Genomic DNA, 17,970 nt, shown 5'->3' with positions numbered 1-17,970 from the left:
GTATTATTTAAATATTCTGAATTATTCTAATCCTTTGTTATCATACAAAACCACGTTTCAACTTAAGATTTTTTTTTTTCAAGGAAGAATATATTAGTGTGCGAATAGTTTAAAAATACCCTATATCAGTAGCCAAATGAAAGCACCTATACCAGCTAGTTGACATGAACAAACAGGTCATGCCTGCCCCAGCCACCCCCCCCCAAAAGAAAAGTCCTACTTTCATTTCCTTGCAATAATGCTCTGCCAATTTATTTATAATCAGATAAGAACTCATGCAGTGAAGAAAGTAGTACAATATCTATGAATAGTTTCTGGGGACCAGCTGATGATCTGACGTAATTAAAGCAAAATAGAGAGATTTTTTTTTATTTTTTCCTGTGTCTGTAAGAACAAACAAGAGTTCAAATCAAAATCCATCAAGAATTTGCTGGCTATATCTTCAAGATTCCGATATGTGGGGTCCTTTTGTGAGGTAAGTTGGATTAGCTTGAAGCCATGAGTTTCTATTCCAAAATGATGATTGTACCCAACTCCATCGATTCTATACATCGATCTATCCCCAATCTAGTCCAAATTATAATGTTTTAGATCAGATAATACACCACAAAAATCAGCTTTGATCAATTTGATGTAAGTGCGGGGCATTATTCCTCGATGAGGAGCTGAACGTTACTCATCTTTATGTACTGTTTAACCTGAACAGAAGCCCATTGCACAGTATGGCATTCTCTTCTTCTCTCACCATATATATTATATACGAGTAAAGTAAAGAAAAGAAAAGAAAAGAAGATAACAGTGCCAAAAATTCATTCACGTTTAGGTATGTGGTCCATCCATCCACAATGGAGGAGAAGCCAGAATTAAAAGAAAAAAAAGGTCCCACTCAATGGTACCTATCATGGACGTCAAAATTTTCAAACGAAAATGAAACCTTAGGTGACTCTTCTTCCATCAAAGGATGTATTGGTTCACAAGATACGTACCCAACTTTCCTTGTCTTGAGCAAGACCACGACTGAGAATTTGGACAGAGCCATCAGCCATGGCTAGATATATATGGTTGCATGGTCCAACCTCCAAGACTGGTCCAGTGGTTGTGCCTCATGTAGATGTGAAGAAAAAGCAATGGCAGCAGAAACTTCCTGATCTGCACGTACAACCGGCGGCACCCGGAGCCGGAGGTACCTCCCGTTGCTGAGGTTAAAACTAGGAGAGGTTCTCAGAGTGAGATGGTAAACTTCAGTGGAGATGCTATTACCCATGCAGGACTACTCTGCAAAGGATCATATCAAGCATGCCCACCCATCTATATTGTGAGTTCCTTGTAATTTATTAGCTTTGTACGGTATTTGAAAAATTTTCTAGTTCTAGTTCATCAATCTTTATAAGCATCATTGTAAAGCCTTATCTTTCTTTCAAGATGAAAACAAAAGGTTTCCCAATCATGCATGCCGGTCGGTACAGCCTTTCGCAGTAGGAAATTTCCTCCAGACATTTAAGTTTGCTTAATGTTGAAAGAACTAAAATGATCAACCCAGGGCATTATCGTATAGATTAGGCGATTATGGAGTAAATTCAATAATACGGGGGGCGAGAAACTATGAAGCTTGTAAGGGGAATTTGAGGGGATAGCTAGCTGTTTATTTCTTGAGTCTATAATTTCCTCTACTGATATCTACAGATTTTCCTGCCATGAATAAACACTAGGAAACAATCCTCATTAAACACGAATATTTGTCGGAAATACTCAGGTGGAGAAGGAAGTCCTCTTTTTTTTTTTTTTTTTTTTTGTGCAATTTTTTTTTCCCTCTTTTTAGAACTGATTATTGGATATGAAGGGAAGGAATATCTATCAAACCGTTGAGGGCCCTTCCTAATGTCCTTCGTAGCTGGATTTCTTAAAACTCATTTCCAAAGTGCTTTCCGGTTAAGATTAGGGTTCTTTTTTTTTTTTTCTTTTTTCTATTTAATCATTGTTTATTGAATGTGACAATGATTTGAGATGACAATCCTAAGTCCTAACGTTCTCTTAGTTTTCTAATTATTTATTTTTAACATGATTCCATGAACATGTTGGTCGCCATGTCCCAACATCATTCTTCCATGAGTAAATCTATTCTTCTATTTTTTCATCATCATCTCATTATCTTATGATGTGATATTAGATAATAAGTTCACAAGTTAAATATAATTAATAATTTCCAATCATCTAATACCACATCATAAGATGATGAGAAAATAATGAGAATTGAAATAATGAGTAACATTACTCTTCTTCCATATCTCGAAAACTGGAGGTGCAATTGGACAAAAAAAAAGCGTAGGTAGTTTTGACATGATTTAAAACAAAGTCTACACGGAAATCCAAAGAATATCTCTGCATTTTTTCAAGTGCGAAGCTCGTGTTTTTCAGACTCGTTTGGATAGTAAGATTAGATGATTTTAGATAAATTGAATAAAATAGTGTTCGAATATTATTTTTTAATATTATTATTATTTTAAAATTTGAAAAGGTTGAATTATTTATTATATTTTATATAAAAATATAAGAAAGTTGTAGTGATGAAATGATTTTTATATTCAAATGAGCTCCCAAACTTTCCAAGCGCTAGTGGTATCTGTGCTTTTTGTTGAAAGCCGGGAAAGACGTCAGGGACCATTTCGAAAAATCGTCACCATGGCTCCTCCCAACTACATGATACATCGACTAGTGGTGATGGGTCCCCTCAACCTCCTTTTGTCCAAATAAGGCTACTGAATTACCCCTAAAAAGTACACAGCAATAATCCCATGCCATGATCTTCTCTTCCACTAAACTCAACATGGCTCCTCCCAACTCTAAAAGACTAGTGTTTTTGCCCATAGACTTGACAAATAAGCCATAGGAGCAAAACTTTCCTGTCCAAAACCATTGGCATTCTCATACCCCAAGTTTCAGAGGTAAAAGCTGGGGACCGGAGGTGTCATTAAAGATGATGATTCTGCACTTGATTTGAAATTCATAGACCTCTCAGCAGTAACTGTAAGGATGAGCTTTAACCTATATACTTGAGAAAAAGGAACCCTAGAGGGGGTATGTTGCCATCGACCCCATAAGAAGAAACTACTAATTGAGATTATCTTATATCCTACGAGCAAGATAATTTTGAGTAGGGCAATGATCACTGGTCAGGAAAGTGGTCCAGGTCCATTACCTCAGCGGACCGATCGGAGTTGTGGATGAGGATGGGTTACCGGCCAAGCCAGGCAATCTTCTGGTAGTCAAAATATAGATCTTGGGTCTTCTACCTGGAGATAAATGGGGTTAATATAGCAGCATTTTGACACACAAAATGGAGGTCGTTTCCTGACTTGACCATTTTCCCTGCGCAACCAGAGCTATTTGGTATTTCAATCGAATATATATGCCTGCTCACGTCACATACCAGGTAAAGTTTCTACTTTCTATCTTCCCTTACCTGCTTGTAAAAGCTTCAAATGGTACTACACTACTTACACCTATGCAGAGAAAAGGAATAGAATGCATTTCATATTTTAAACTATGCATATAAGTTAGATTTGTAGGCACGACTTACCCAACAACTGAAAGCCACCACCTTGGAAATGTATAATACATCGAATACACGAGTACAAAACCACCTTCCATTCAGCAAGAAGTAGTTATTCATTGTCATGGTCATATGTAGATTTAAGAAGGCATTCCAGAATGGGAAAAGATTGTTGGGGAGGCTGCAGAACAATTCCAGGAAGAGAGAATGGTGGAATTGTGACATCAAAGGGGTTCAAGATATACCTCCCAGCATTTGTAGACAGCAAATCTCAGTACTGATGACAGAGAAATGTGACGTTGAACTCTCATTCTGTGGACTCAAGCACATTTTTTATCTCTCAAATTGATAATATTGACAAAAAAAGTAGACTTCTTGTGATACCGAGGATAGTTTCATGAGTTCGAAGATATTCTAATTGAGTGTATTATTAGAAAAACTAATTTATGATTCTTAAACATCTTAAGAGCTGAACTATCTAAACGTCCTAAAAAATGCCACTTTAAACCAAAATAATATCACTTTTGATGTCATCCACGATGTTTGCCTATCTTGCTAACCTATAAAATCATCAACTACGTACCATGCACAGAACATAAATCTCACAACATTTGTTTACACTTGCATGCTTTCACCTATTATAAACAACCCTCATTCTCCGTTTATTTAAATATGCAACATGTTGAATAAAAGAATGAAACAACTATTTCCATCACTCAATGTATTGATTACAGCTTATTGCCTAACCAGGGCATGATGCTTGTTATCTTGTTATTTCAGGTGTGAACTAATCAGAGGTGGAATGAAAGAGTGCCTTATGCCAATGGGTCTCACTCCTCTCCATGTGAACCTATCAAGGTAGTGGGGGGCAACACTACCTTGATGCAAGTGTTGCTTACCAGTGAGTAGTATTCGATGCAGTTGACCACCCCTCCAAATTTGGGCACTCCAAAGAACAGGTTTAAGTTCTCTCTCTATGTCGTAACAACAATGCTCACACAATGTCATGCATGCACAGAGAAGCACCCAAAACATGCATATGGTAAATTAGATTTAAATTGCATTTCTGATCTAGCAGATATGATAGTGACTATCAGGTTCATGATGCCCATGCGGAGAAAAATTTCTGGAATAGTTGATTACTTGATTCTCCTAATGCTTGCGCTTATCCCGACAGCTATCTGACCAGGTAGCCCTTTCAATAGACTAAAAGGGATTACCTATTTTGAACAAAATATTCAGCTTCATCAAAATTACATGCCATGGCACTCTTGAAGACTACCAGATTTGTCTTTTATATAACAGCTGCCACAGTTCCAGGGACATTAATTTTGTAAATTAGTCAAATAAAATAGGATCCAAAGGAAAAACAGCATCAAGTATATCATTTGAAAGCTAATCACGTTTCATAAGATCCACTGGTTCATTCATAGCAAATGAAAAGTAAATTAGTTATAAAAGCATCCTCCATAAGATGTGACTATCTAAAAGGAGTTTTAAAAGGCTGATATGAATCCGTTACCTCGTTACCTACAACGTCAATTCATAATTTTAACTAAATACTTAAGAGGAACACTACCATAGTGTAAGATGCACTTAATAATATATTGAAAGCGTTCGATGGTGTTGCAATGATGAACATTGAATTCCAGAAGCCCAAAGCCAAAGGTCTAACTCCACGCTCAACACCTGTAGACAAAAGAGTCCTACAGTTAGGATATGATGAAAGCAGATAACCAATGACGTACTGAAAGAGAATAATAATGTGTCATTTTCAGTCACAATTCCAAGGAAAAAAGAATGTGTCACCGTCAACTGTAGGCCATCATATATTACAAACATGTATACCTTGCTGTGTAAATAAATCAAATTGTCCGAAAGCATAGCAGTTAGTATATGGAAATATAAGAAAATAAAATGGAATTTTCCAAGGAAAAAAGAATGCGTCGCCATCACACTGTAGGCCATCATAAATCACAAACATGTATACTTTGCTCTGTGTAAATAAATCAAATTGTCTGCAAGCATAGCAGTTAATATATGGAAATAAAAGAACATAAAATGGAAATGAACTGTAGTTAATATATGTCTCAAACTTTGGAAAACAAAAGGAAGAAAACCCCATGTGCTTGCAACTGAACTGAAAATAGAAATGGCACCAAACAAAAAAGATTAACCATACCGGCTTTCCTAATTTTGAACTGATTAATTCCCTCATTTTCTCCACAGCATGTACAGAGCAAGCTCGCAGTTCAACTTCCTCCTCACTACCTGGACCTATTTCACTATTGGCTTCAATCATGCTGGCAAGGGTTGAACTATATTTTAGGGCACCAAGCTGTCGAAGCACAGCTGGAACAATATAGTCCGCCATTATGGTGATGGAACCAATGTCATCAAATTCTCCATATGATTGGCCTTTAAAGGCACCCCATAAATCTGCTACAAATATCTGAGCTCTTTTATACAAGAATACCTGGTGGCCTTTGTATAGCGAGTGGTCTCGAAAGCCTAGAACAATTTAGTTTGTTTGAAATCAGATATATAACCATATAAAAACATATTCATATTAAACAGATGGAGAATTTACGGCAGACAATGTGTACACACAACCAAAAGAAAGAAAAGAAACTATGAGCAAGTGATACCGGGAAAGTGACGTGTAACAAGAGCCACAAGGTTCAAAGCTGATTTTCCACAGGACTTCACCAGATTGGATGCTTTGCCATCGAAGCTTCTTTCCAGTTCAAAGCCAACCTAGAGCGTTGGAGTTAACAATATCAAACAACTAATTCTGCTGATAGCAAACTAGATATCTAAGAACTAGAACATTTAGAAACTTGCAAGGACTGCTCTCAACAAGGGTGAGAAACACACAAGAGATGGTGTGACAACGCAGCAATTAAAACTTTAGTAAGTACAAGTATTTGACCTCATGCAGTAAACGAACACGTTCCTCCTCCAAAGGAAGTGGTCTGGGCCATTTCAACAGCTCACGTAACTGAGGACCTGACATCATACAATGATCCCATTACTTAACTATGTAATCAAATACCATTTCATCTCTTATAGAGAAAATATTTCCATAGTCTAAGATATACATTCCATACACAAACGCATTTAAACAATTGGGGTCCATTTGGATACTTAGAATATTTCAGTATATCTATGAATAGTAGTGAAATAGTGTGAGTTAAGGTGTTTTATTGGGTTTTGAGAAATGAGAAATAAAAAGTTGAATAAAAATATTATAAAGTTAAAAAATTATTTGAATATAATTTTTGGTTGAATCTTGAAAAAATAGTATTGTTTTTTGTGTTTTGTTTGGAGTTTGGAAAAGTTATAATGAATAAGTAATGATTAAATGAAAATTTTGAAAATTTGAAATTGAAAAATGTTTTGTGTGTTTTGGAAAGAAATATCTAGTAACAGTTGTGTTGCCAAACGGGCCTTTAGTTTTTTCCTTAAAATAAACTCATTACAATTTTGTACTTTTGAAAATCTAAACATCAAAATCCTCATCCCAAAATTCAAATATTAGCCCTTTGCAAACATTTTTAGCAGGCAAAAATTCTAGGGACAACCGCCCCTACGTCCCCGCCGAGGAACCGGCTTATGTGGCAAGCTGCCACATCAGCAACTAATATTAAAAAAAAAAAAACAACGAATTGCTTGAGGAAGCTTGCAAGAGAGCGCGAAACCATAGAGGGAGATCTCATCGCCGTCGTGCGTCTAAAAAAATCTGGTGGTTCAGTCCGCACATGGTCGCCGTCCCATTGTTGCGGTCGTCGTCGTCACAACCTACAGAGAGGGAGATCTCTTCAGACTCCAATCTCTCTATTCCTACTTATTATTACTTGGTTCTCGAATCTCTACTAAATAATATAAACGCATCCTCTGTAACATTCCATATATGTACGCGTCCCGTATCGAGAAGAGTTTTGGAGAAAGAGAGGGAGAGAAAGAAAGAGATACACAATGGCCAACGCTGATCTGGAGAGAGGAGGGGCAAAGGCCAGGAGGGTGAACGACAATTTCTATGTTGATAACTCGGATCACAAATGGACTTCTTGGTTGATACCAATCTTTGTGGTGGCCAATGTTGTTGTCTTCGTTGTGGCCATGTACGTCAACAGCTACCCAAAGAACAATCTGGGTTTTGAAGGGGGTTGTGTGGCCAAGTTTCTTGGCCGGCTCTCGTTCCAGCCTCTCAAGGAGAACCCTCTCTTTGGACCTTCTTCTTCTAAGTGAGTTTTCTGGCATATCAATTTCCTGTGTTTTACCCATTTGTTATGAAGTGGGTTGGATTTAATTTGTAGGTTTGCTGCGTCTTTTATTTTTTTTGATAAGTAATAATCTTTATTGATGTGAATGAAATTAGGCAGTGCCCAAGTACACAGGAAATATACTAAGAGAGGCACCTAATTACATTCTAATAGACTAGAAAGAAGATAAGAACTCATGAACATTCCCTCCCCTCAATACAATAGCAGAAAACCACTGGAAAATAAAGAATACAAAAAAGTTCCAGATTTCCCCCATTGCACGCTCCTTGTTATTAAAACATCTGTCATTCCTTTCCAACCATAAACACCACATTAAGCACAAAGGAATCATTCGCCACACGGCTGCTAATTGGGCACTACTATGAGACATATTCCAGCATGCTAATAGGTCCACCACACTCTTGGGCATAGCCTAACTTAGCCCAGCTCTACTAAGAATACCAGCCCAAAGCTCCCCAGCCACCTCACAATGTAAGAGCAAGTGATCTACCGATTCTCCACTTTTTTTACACATGTAGCACCACTCCATGATCACCATACCTCGTTTTCTTAAATTGTCAACCGTCAATATCTTCCCATGAACAGCTGTCCAAGTGAAAAAAAGTAACTTTAGAAGGCACTAACACCTTCCATATACTCTTCCATGGAAAGAAAGTGGGCTGTAGGACTGTCAAAGCCTTATAGAAAGATTTAACAGTAAACTTCTCTTTCCTCATGTGAGTCCACAACATACGGTCTCCCCCATTGACCCCTAGCTTTGCTGAATATAAATAACTGTAAAACTCTGCCAGCTCTTCTAATTCCCAGTCCTGAGCATTTCTTGTAAAAGTGACCTTCCAAGTGACCATCCCATTGGCACGACATAGAACTTCTGAAACTGGGGCTTGCTGATTTCCAGCCAAATTAAAAGCACCTGGGAAAGCCAGGCAAAGAGGACTCTCCCCACTCCATACATCGAACCAAAAGCGGGTACGTGTTCCATCACCCACCTCAAATTTAAGATGTTTTTCAAAGGTATTCCACCCCTTCCTTATGAATTTCCACAGGCTTACTCCGTAAGTCCCCCTACCCTCCTTAGAGCACCATTCCCCCCACTCACAACCATACTTATGATCAATAACCTCTCTCCACAACGAATTCCCTTCCTTATGATACCTCCACAGCCACTTCCCTAAGAGTGCCTTGTTGAATACACACAAGTTTCGTACCCCTAACCCCCCATTCGCCAATGGACAGCTCACCCTTTGCCAACTCACAAGGTGAAATTTGGATTCCTCCCCCATACCACCCTACAAAAAAGCTCTAAACAACTTTTCTAACCGGTTTGCCACACCCACCGGTAATGGAAATAGAGAAAGATAGTAAGTGGGAAGGTTGGAAAGAGTGCTTTTAATAAGGGTTAATCTCCCCCCTCTCGATAGATATAGCCGTTTCCATCCTGAAAGTCGTTGCTCAACCTTCTCTACCACCCCATCCCAAATGCTCTTTGCTTTGAAAGACGCCCCTAAGGGGAGTCCAAGATATGTCATAGGGAGAGAGGCAATTTTGCAACCTAGTAACTCCACTAAAGAGGCTATATTGTTCGCCTCCCCCAAGTTCACCTTGAGTCCCGAAACAGCTTCAAAACACAACAAAACTGCCCTTAAAGCTTGAATCTGGCCACTTACAGCATCACAAAAAATGAGCGTATCATCTGCAAAGAGTAAATGCGAAATGGAGCTGGTATTACTATTGCTGTCCACTGAAAAACCAGCAAGAATTCCCCCCCTTACAGCGGCCTCCACCATACGACTCAATGCCTCCATTACAATGACAAAAAGGAAAGGGGATAGTGGATCCCCTTGTCTCAAACCCCTGGAAGATTGAAAAAAACCATAAGGTCTTCCATTGACTAGGACCGAAAATCGAGCGGTTGAGACACAATGTTTAATCCAAGCATACCATCTATCTCCAAAACCACATCTTCTAAGCATATAAAGGAGAAAATCCCAACATACATGGTCATAAGCTTTCTCCATATCGAGCTTGCAAAGAACCCCCGGGGTGCCCTCTCGCAACCGACTATCCAAGCACTCATTTGCTATCAACACTGAGTCCAGGATTTGCCGCCCCTTTACAAATGCATTTTGAGGTTTGGAAATGAGTTTGTCCATAACCAAACTCATACAATTAGCTAACACCTTTGATATGATTTTATAAATCCCCCCTACCAAACTAATAGGCCGGAAGTCTTTCAATTCATATGTACCGGCTATTTTCGGAATGAGAGCAATGAAAGTAGCGTTTAGTGACTTCTCAAACTTTTGACTAGAATGAAAAGTATTGAAAATCTGCATCACTTCCTCCTTCACAATGTCCCAACTCTCCTGAAAGAAAGCCAAAGAGAAACCATCCGGACCGGGTGCTTTGTCTCTGCACATACTTTTCACCACGAGATGCACCTCCTCTTCATCAAAAGGCCTTCCAACCATCCAGCTACATCCAAATCCAATTGAGCAAAGGGTAAACCATCTAGTTTGGGGCGCCATTCTTCTTTTTCAGCAAGGAGATCCTCATAATACTGCACTATGTGGTCTTGGATTTCTTCAGAAGAATGTAACACACTAGGACCAGAATGGAGTACTTCAATGGCATTGTTGCGCCTATGTGAATTAGCCACCTTGTGGAAAAACTTAGTACATTTATCCCCCTCCTTCAACCAAAGTGCCCTTGATTTTTGCCTCCAAGATATTTCTTCTAGCAACAATACTTTCTCAATTTCTGTCACCACCACTTTCTTCCGTAATAAAGAGTCCGCATTAACTACCCCTTCCTCCAAAGCCTGCAGCTCATCCCAAAGGATATTTTTCTGCACTTCCGTATGTCTAAATTCTTCTTCATTCCACTTCATCAAGTCATACTTGAGAGCTTTAAGTTTACCCGCCACTATGAAACTAGGGGTACCCTCAAAAGAATAACTGTCCCACCAAACCTTTACCTTATCCGCAAATCCTTCAACTTCCAGCCACATATTCGGAACAAACACGTGGCAGCCTTTTCTGACATAGGTCCGGAAAATGCGTCTCCCAAGAAGAGGAGACTAGAAATCTGTCCAGCCTGGACCCCCCTGGGCTATTGGACCAAGTGTAGGCCCCCCCAACCAACGGAAGATCCACAAGATTCAGATCAAAGATCAACTCTGAAAAGGCTTCCATTGCCCCTGATGATGTAGAGGCCCCTACCCTCTCACTAGGGAACCAAACAATATTAAAATCTCCGCAAAAAACCCAGGGTAAATCCCATAAGGAGTGAAGACCTACCAATTCCTCCCACAAAAAGCATCTATCTCTTTCTACATTGGGCCCATAAACACCCGCTAAAACCCACAACCACCCATCCTCAGTGTTCCTAAAAGATACAGCCATTGTGAATTTCCCCATGCAATTCTCGACCATCTCCACCACACGCTTATCCCACATTACCAACACCCCTCCCGAAGCCCCCGATGAGGGTAGAGAACACCACCCCACAAAGGAACAGCCCCACAAGCTTCGAATTATGTATCTACCAACGCCACACAACTTAGTCTCTTGAAGGCATACAATGTCAGCCTTCCAACTCCGAATGAGGGATCTAATACGGAGACGTTTATTCACGTCATTGATCCCCTTACATTCCATGAGAGGATTTTAGGTTTCATTAAATAACGAAATGCCTTTACCCTTCAACCTCTCCCTCCCCACACTTCCCTCCTTGTTGTCGTAATTAATAGAGCATTTAAGACGTTTCAACTACCGGTCCCGTTTCACTGCTGATTTCAGAACCATAGGTCTCCCTGCCTCCATTGCAATCAACAGGGCCTTAAATTGTTCTTCATACCCAGCAAATGAAATTCCCACACACTCTTGAACTTCCTCTACTTTTTTTAACAGCCAATCGTCTGTTATATTGTACACTGGCTTTGGAGAAATAATACGTAACGGGATAGGACTTTCCAACTCATCCTTATCGCCTTCAAAGCCGCTGCCCATGAGCTGATCTGTTGGTTGGACCATAGAATCAGCCTCCTTCAACACTACTGAATATGACCCAGTGCCCCCATCGATCCCCCCTTCCATATCCTCCACCCACAAGTTCCGAGTGTTACACCCTTCATCCACCTCCCCATCCTCCAAAGTTTTCCCAACAGGCTCATCATTTTCGACCTCCACTGCCTTCAGAGCCTCTTCTTCCACTTCCACCAACAAGGGCAGTACCTGAGCTACTCCTGAGCCTTCAACGGTGGTCGGCGACATGATCTGGGCGTACCCCGACGTCGCAGGGGCATCGGCTACCTCTGTCGCACCCATCGTTGCAAGTCCCGAAATTAGATCCATGACCATCGCCCCTGAAACTTCACTCCCCAGTGGACAGAACTGTTGCAATAACGTCAGAGAGACCTCAGAGCCCTCCGTCGCAACTTTTTGTGCTAGTTCCGATGAGTGAGCACCTCGACATCCTCCGTCAACCTCCATCGCACCTTTCTCCCCTGTTTCTCAGAGCTCTGCCACTGTTTCCAGCACCCCAGGTGACGACGGGAGACCCACCCCCTCTGACGGCGGCCCTTGGTCCATTGTCGGCGGTGGGTGTTGAGGCCCACCCGACGACGAAGGAGTTTCGGCCCTTGGAGGCCGACGTCTCCAAGCAGTCTCCACGGCCTGTCGCTTGACAGGCTGGGCCTGTTGAGCCACGCAGGGGGCCTGCTGGGCCTGCTGGGCCTGCTGGGCATATCCTGGCCCATATGCAGAGAGGCCTTTCCCTTTGGAACAATCCAGCCCCAAGCCCAACTCCCTCCAATCCCCCTCCACAACACTGCATTTCACTTTCTCCAAATTACTCTGCAGAGTACTAATTTGAGCCTGCATATCTAACAAGAAACGAACCATACCTTCCTTGTCGAGGCCATCACATCCCCTGCCATCCTCCCCACTACTCTGCACCCCAACTAAACCACCATCCCTCCCATGCATGTCAGGACTAGAGTCCAGTCTAACAGTACCTCTAGTAATGTCCAGATAACTTGGTTTCTGTAAAGCATCCATGCTGCCGCTGGAATGAGGCAGCACTGCCGTCGACTGGAGTTGTTGAGGCAGCACCTCCCTCAACACCTCCATCATCCTCCTCCATCCCGCTCCCTCACGATCCTCAGGAATGAAAATACAGTTCCGACGGCCCCCCTGTTTATATTCCACCAATGCCATGAATGCTCCTTGAGGATTGGAACATCGTTGAGCTATGAATCCCCTATCTCCTTCCCGATGAGCTGTGTAGAACTCTCTTCTCCTTAACTTCAAGCAGTCGTCCAGTGCCTTGATAAACCAACTTGTTGCAGCTGAACCCAAGTGCAGTTTTTTTACAAACTTCCAACCACGTTCAGTGATAAGCACCCCAGAACCATCTCTCACCACCACAAAAGACTTAAATTCACTGAAAACAACATTTGAAGCTATCTTCTTCCTATTCATACCCTCACCCATCTTAATCAACTAAACTACAGAACCAATCAACGTAACAAAGCAACAAGATGCATGTGTACGGAGAGAAAAGTTTTAGGAGAGAGAAAATGAAGCCTTCACATATAAAAAAATCAGCAATACTTGAAAGCTGCTACGTCTTTTATATGTGTTTGGAAATGAAATTTGGTGTTTGTCTCGCTAATTAGGATGTTGGGCTTGTTAGGGATGTTGAGTTTTGTCTAATATCAATGAACGCTTTGGGAGTTTATGAAGTCTTTTTTCTTTTTATGTGTGTCAGTATTTGTTCTTGAGGTAATTTCTTGTTCTATGTCAGCCTGTGTTTTAATTCTTTGGTTGGAGATCTTCTTCTCGGGTCTAGGCTCCTGGAACTAGAAGATTTTGTAGTTTGTTTATTATTCAACTATACGACGTTTATGTGGACTGGAATTTTGAACTCATTTTATGGATCACCGATTCACCATCTATCCTAATGAGGAGTTGAAACAGATACATGTAAATGATCCTTGTTTGTCATACTTCCATCATAGCTTGCTAGTCAACGCTATTACTTTATCATAAGCAGGTTTGAGATGGTCTATGGATGTGATATTCCATCTTGAAGTTCAAATATCGTAGTCAATCTCATGAGCCGTTAGCTGGAGTCAAGCAATTTGTGTTTTTGTTTTGATTTCCCTCCTTTCCGCGTATAGGATGTTTCTTTTTTTTTTTTTAATAATATTAGCTACTGAGCCAGTTCCGTGGCGGGGACGCAGGGGCGGTTGTTCCTAGAATTTCTCTTTAATACAAATATCCTTGAAAAGAAACCATAGCAATTGTACAAGATATAAAAAGCATAATACCGGTGTACTTTTGCAGACAATCAGCATCGAACGCAGATCTTTCATTTTGTAGAGCAGCCTTTAGACCCGAGGCCAAATGATCATAACTTAAATCCTTATCTGTAAACAATAAACAATTGGGAAAAAATAAGGATGTCAGAGCAAAAAAAAAAATTAAGAAGTGGAAACTCGCCAAGGCAGAGCTCTTCAGACTACCCAGGGGAGAAAACCACAGCTACACAAGCGCACCCTCGAATCCAGGGAAACTTCTAGTATGGAATCAAACCCAGGATGTCTGAGTCTACAGCTCATTCACAGATGCATTTGTAAGTTCCTACACAATATTGAGTTAATGCACGTAAACTAAAGTTCATGCCATGGAATGTTAAAGCCACATGACAATCAACAAAAGCAAGTACAGAGAACTTGCCCTTGCTGGCTGCAATGCTTTGATTCTAGTCTCTAGATCTCGTAAACAAATTAGGGGATCGGAAGTTCTGTTTCCAATACAAGCCGATCTGCAAGTGCATTCAATTAAATTATAACAGGACACGGCTGCTTTAGAGCTTTTGGCACCAGAAAATTTAATTAATCATAACACCATGCTCAACGAAGATCAGCTCAATATTCTCTCCTCACTTCTTCTACATTTTTTTCATCCGTAGGAAACACAGGCCATAGGGTCTTGAAACCATGAACCTACTCTCCACCTAACTCTTAGAGGAGGAGGAGGCGTTGTTTGAGATACGGCTCATTGGCGAAAATCCCCAAAGCGTGACTCAGTTTATCCACTCCCTGGTATGAATAATCTGGCTACTTAAACTATATGCACCATGATCAATTATATAGCATTTCTGCATAAACATGATGAAAGACTAATAATGACTGTCATTTCCAGAAAATTACAACCAACGAAACCCATTTACAATTACAAGCACTTCAGTCCAGCATAGACAACTCTTTGGCCATTTAATAAAGTACAATTAAGTATACTTCAAAAGAATCGAGCGTCTTTGTTGAAAAAAGAAAAATATTTTGAAAACAGGTCGTCGCAAAATTTCTTGTAGCTCTAAAATCAGTTTCACTAGAACGCAATAAAAATAACAAAATTAATATTAAATACCATAAAAAAATAATTCCCGTAAAAGAAAAATAGAATACCAGGCCAAAAACAGAAATTCATAGCATCGAGCACAAACAGGTACTGAACCGTGAGCGGGCCATTGTCGAAATAGTGAATCCCTTCGAAATCCCAATCCACTTTGGGAATAGTGCCAATATTCTCCACGATTTTCTCAATCCCTGCACGAAGAACAGAACCACCTAAACCTCCCCCCGAAAACGCAGCATTGCCATGTAACCAAACGACCACGCTTTTGTATGAAATTGGAGAGATGAATACGAACCTGTGGAGTCGACGTGCACGTGAGAGGCGTGGCTGGCGACCCAAGCCGAGCTTGCTCTAACATCGTCCATGGCGTCTGAGGGGGCGGACCACACTGGGTATTGGTATAGTGTTTTTAGAACCCTAAAAATAACAGAGGACAGAGTAATTATGATATGGTTGAGGTGGGCGGACGAGGCGGTGTGGTCCTCTTAATTCGAAGTTTCCCGCTTTTGTTAGTTTTCTTGCTCTGGTCTGGTCTGGTGGCTTTTTTTTTTTTTTTTTTTTTTTTTAAACACTTTTTTTGTCGTTTTGACCAATCTGCCACCGTCAATGTCTCAAATCTCACTGATTCGGAGGATCTTCGGGCGACGAAGTTTCCGGAAAAGAATAAGCACAGGTTATTTTTGCAAATGAGATAAAAATTAAAAGTGAAATTAAATATTATTAAAATATTTTTTAATATTATTTTTATTTTAAAATTAAAAAAAAAATTATTTATTTTATTTTATATAAAAATTTAAAAAAATTATAATAATTATATAAAATAAGAATAATTGTGAAAACAAATGAAACTAATTCTAAACTTACTTAATAATGGATTCGATGAATTTTTTTATTTAATAATTAAGAAATTATTTTTTAAATAATATTATGAATTTTTTAAAAGAAATATATAAGGATATAAAAAAATGAACAGAAAAAATCAGAAAAATAAAATAAAATAATGAGAAGATTTAAAAAATGTAAAATAAAAAAGTGCCCCAGCTGATCTTAATTTCATCTATTCAATTAAATGACCTTTCAACTCCTACTCATTATTCTTTTGTTAAGTTCTAATTGTAATAAAAAGAAAACTATTACATCTATAAATAAAAATTATAAAATGTCATGTATTAATTAGGATTTTGAGCGGGAGAATTAAGCTTCAATCCCTCACTTTTTTACCTAATTGTAAAAAGTTGACCTTAGATCAACTTTATAATGATCAAATTTATAATTTAAAGTATCATATCAAATCATATTAATTTATATTTAAAAATATTATATCAATTTATAAATTTATTTTATAAAAATTATTTATATATTAAACATTTTTCTAATACAAATGATCTATTTTGAAACAAGATTTGAATTGTATCAAGTTGAGTTTAAATTATATGCGAGTCAATTTTAATTTAATTCACTTAATTCAACATGTCAACTTTTTTTAATTTTAATCTAGGAAAATTATATACACTATACTATCATCTCACTTTTATTCCACTAAGTAAGATGTGACACATTTATCATCATTAAATGATCGTTTATTACATGCTTCTTTATCATCTAATGATGATGAATGCGCCACGTACTACTTAATATGATTAAAATAAGATGAGAATATGATATATAATATTACTCCTTTTTAAAATGTTTTTTTAATAATGGCTCCGTTCTTTTGTCTATTTTTCATGTTTGCCAAAAGACATATAACTTGATGGCATAATACTCAAATCTTCAAAATGGAGATCTTGGGTTTGACCCCCCTCCTCGACTCAAAAAAAAAAAAAAAATAACCTTCTCGCCACTTATAGGATTAATGACCTTTCCCCCTAATCAATTTGTATACATATAAAAAGTTGCTGACAAAATACATAAATGTAATGTTAAATACAGTCTTGAAATATGCAATCTCTACATATTTATTTAAAAAAAATATATATGTTTTGCTAGTAAAAAATAATTTTTTCAGATATGTCTCAAATTTATCTATTTTTTTAAAAAAGAGTGCATGAAACTTACATACTCTATAACTGAAAATGTCATTTCTCAACATGTAATGATTATTAAAATACTTATTTCAATGGTAGAGATTTTTTTTCATACTTTTTTTTCTAAATTAATTGCAATTTTTACGTGTTGAAGTGAGCGCAGAACATCAAAAAAAAAAAAAACTTAATTATTCACTCTTGAACCATTATTTTGTGAGTATTAAATATTCTCACAATGATATTTTAAATTGAGAAATGATTTGGGATCTAAATTTGTGTCTCAAATGGTATTTTTTTTTTACTTAATGATTAATAAAGTATTTTTTAATGATGTTGTAAATTTTTTATTTATTTTTTAAATATTTATAATGATTAAAAAAAATACATTATTCGAGACCCAAATTTGGAATCCTCTTCGACAGCTTTAACGGAACTCTAATTCATCAAACAGTTGAGAAATAATTTACATTTTTTTTTTTAATCTTAGATATTGTTTACATTTTTTTTTTTTTGTGCCTAGATATTGTTTACATTAATATTGAATATCAAAGCCATAGCCGCCTATACTGTCTACCAAACCTTTTTAAACGAGTTTCATGTCTCGAAAAAAAAAAGAGAGAGAGAGAGAGAAAAAGATAGAGTGTATAACCAAATGTCGGTCCAATGATAGGTGGGCTGAATGT

General features: G+C 38.5%; 1 protein-coding gene and 2 long non-coding RNA genes across 5 annotated transcripts; 1 reads left to right on the top strand and 2 right to left on the bottom strand.

Annotated features, from left to right (window-relative positions):
- The first annotated feature begins 391 nt into the window (after positions 1–391).
- On the top strand, positions 392–6,023 carry LOC121256460. Of its 3 annotated transcripts, XR_005938995.1 has the most exons (4): positions 392–1,315; positions 2,592–3,430; positions 3,689–4,509; positions 4,629–6,023. It is a non-coding gene; the product is annotated as an uncharacterized LOC121256460 (long non-coding RNA). The 3 variants fall into 3 exon arrangements; XR_005938991.1 differs by lacking the exon at positions 2,592–3,430; XR_005939002.1 differs by lacking the exons at positions 392–1,315; positions 2,592–3,430 and adding an exon at positions 3,572–3,607.
- On the bottom strand, positions 4,955–15,757 carry LOC121256453 (queuosine salvage protein-like). The gene is made up of 7 exons (XM_041157258.1): positions 15,556–15,757; positions 15,311–15,451; positions 14,171–14,269; positions 6,483–6,559; positions 6,199–6,307; positions 5,733–6,061; positions 4,955–5,239 (listed from the first exon to the last, which is right to left on the bottom strand). Exons 1-7 carry the CDS (start codon positions 15,623–15,625, stop codon positions 5,147–5,149), a joined length of 918 nt encoding a protein of 305 aa, XP_041013192.1. The 5' UTR covers positions 15,626–15,757; the 3' UTR covers positions 4,955–5,146.
- Positions 13,608–14,162, bottom strand: LOC121256469. Its single transcript, XR_005939005.1, has 2 exons — positions 13,790–14,162; positions 13,608–13,731 (listed from the first exon to the last, which is right to left on the bottom strand). It is a non-coding gene; the product is annotated as an uncharacterized LOC121256469 (long non-coding RNA).
- Positions 15,758–17,970: the final 2,213 nt, after the last annotated feature.

Source organism: Juglans microcarpa x Juglans regia, chromosome 1D, assembly GCF_004785595.1.
Source record: "Juglans microcarpa x Juglans regia isolate MS1-56 chromosome 1D, Jm3101_v1.0, whole genome shotgun sequence".
Classification (NCBI taxonomy): Eukaryota; Viridiplantae; Streptophyta; class Magnoliopsida; order Fagales; family Juglandaceae; genus Juglans; species Juglans microcarpa x Juglans regia.
Note: the sequence above shows the minus strand (reverse complement) of the source record. Positions and strands in the feature narration are given on the sequence as shown.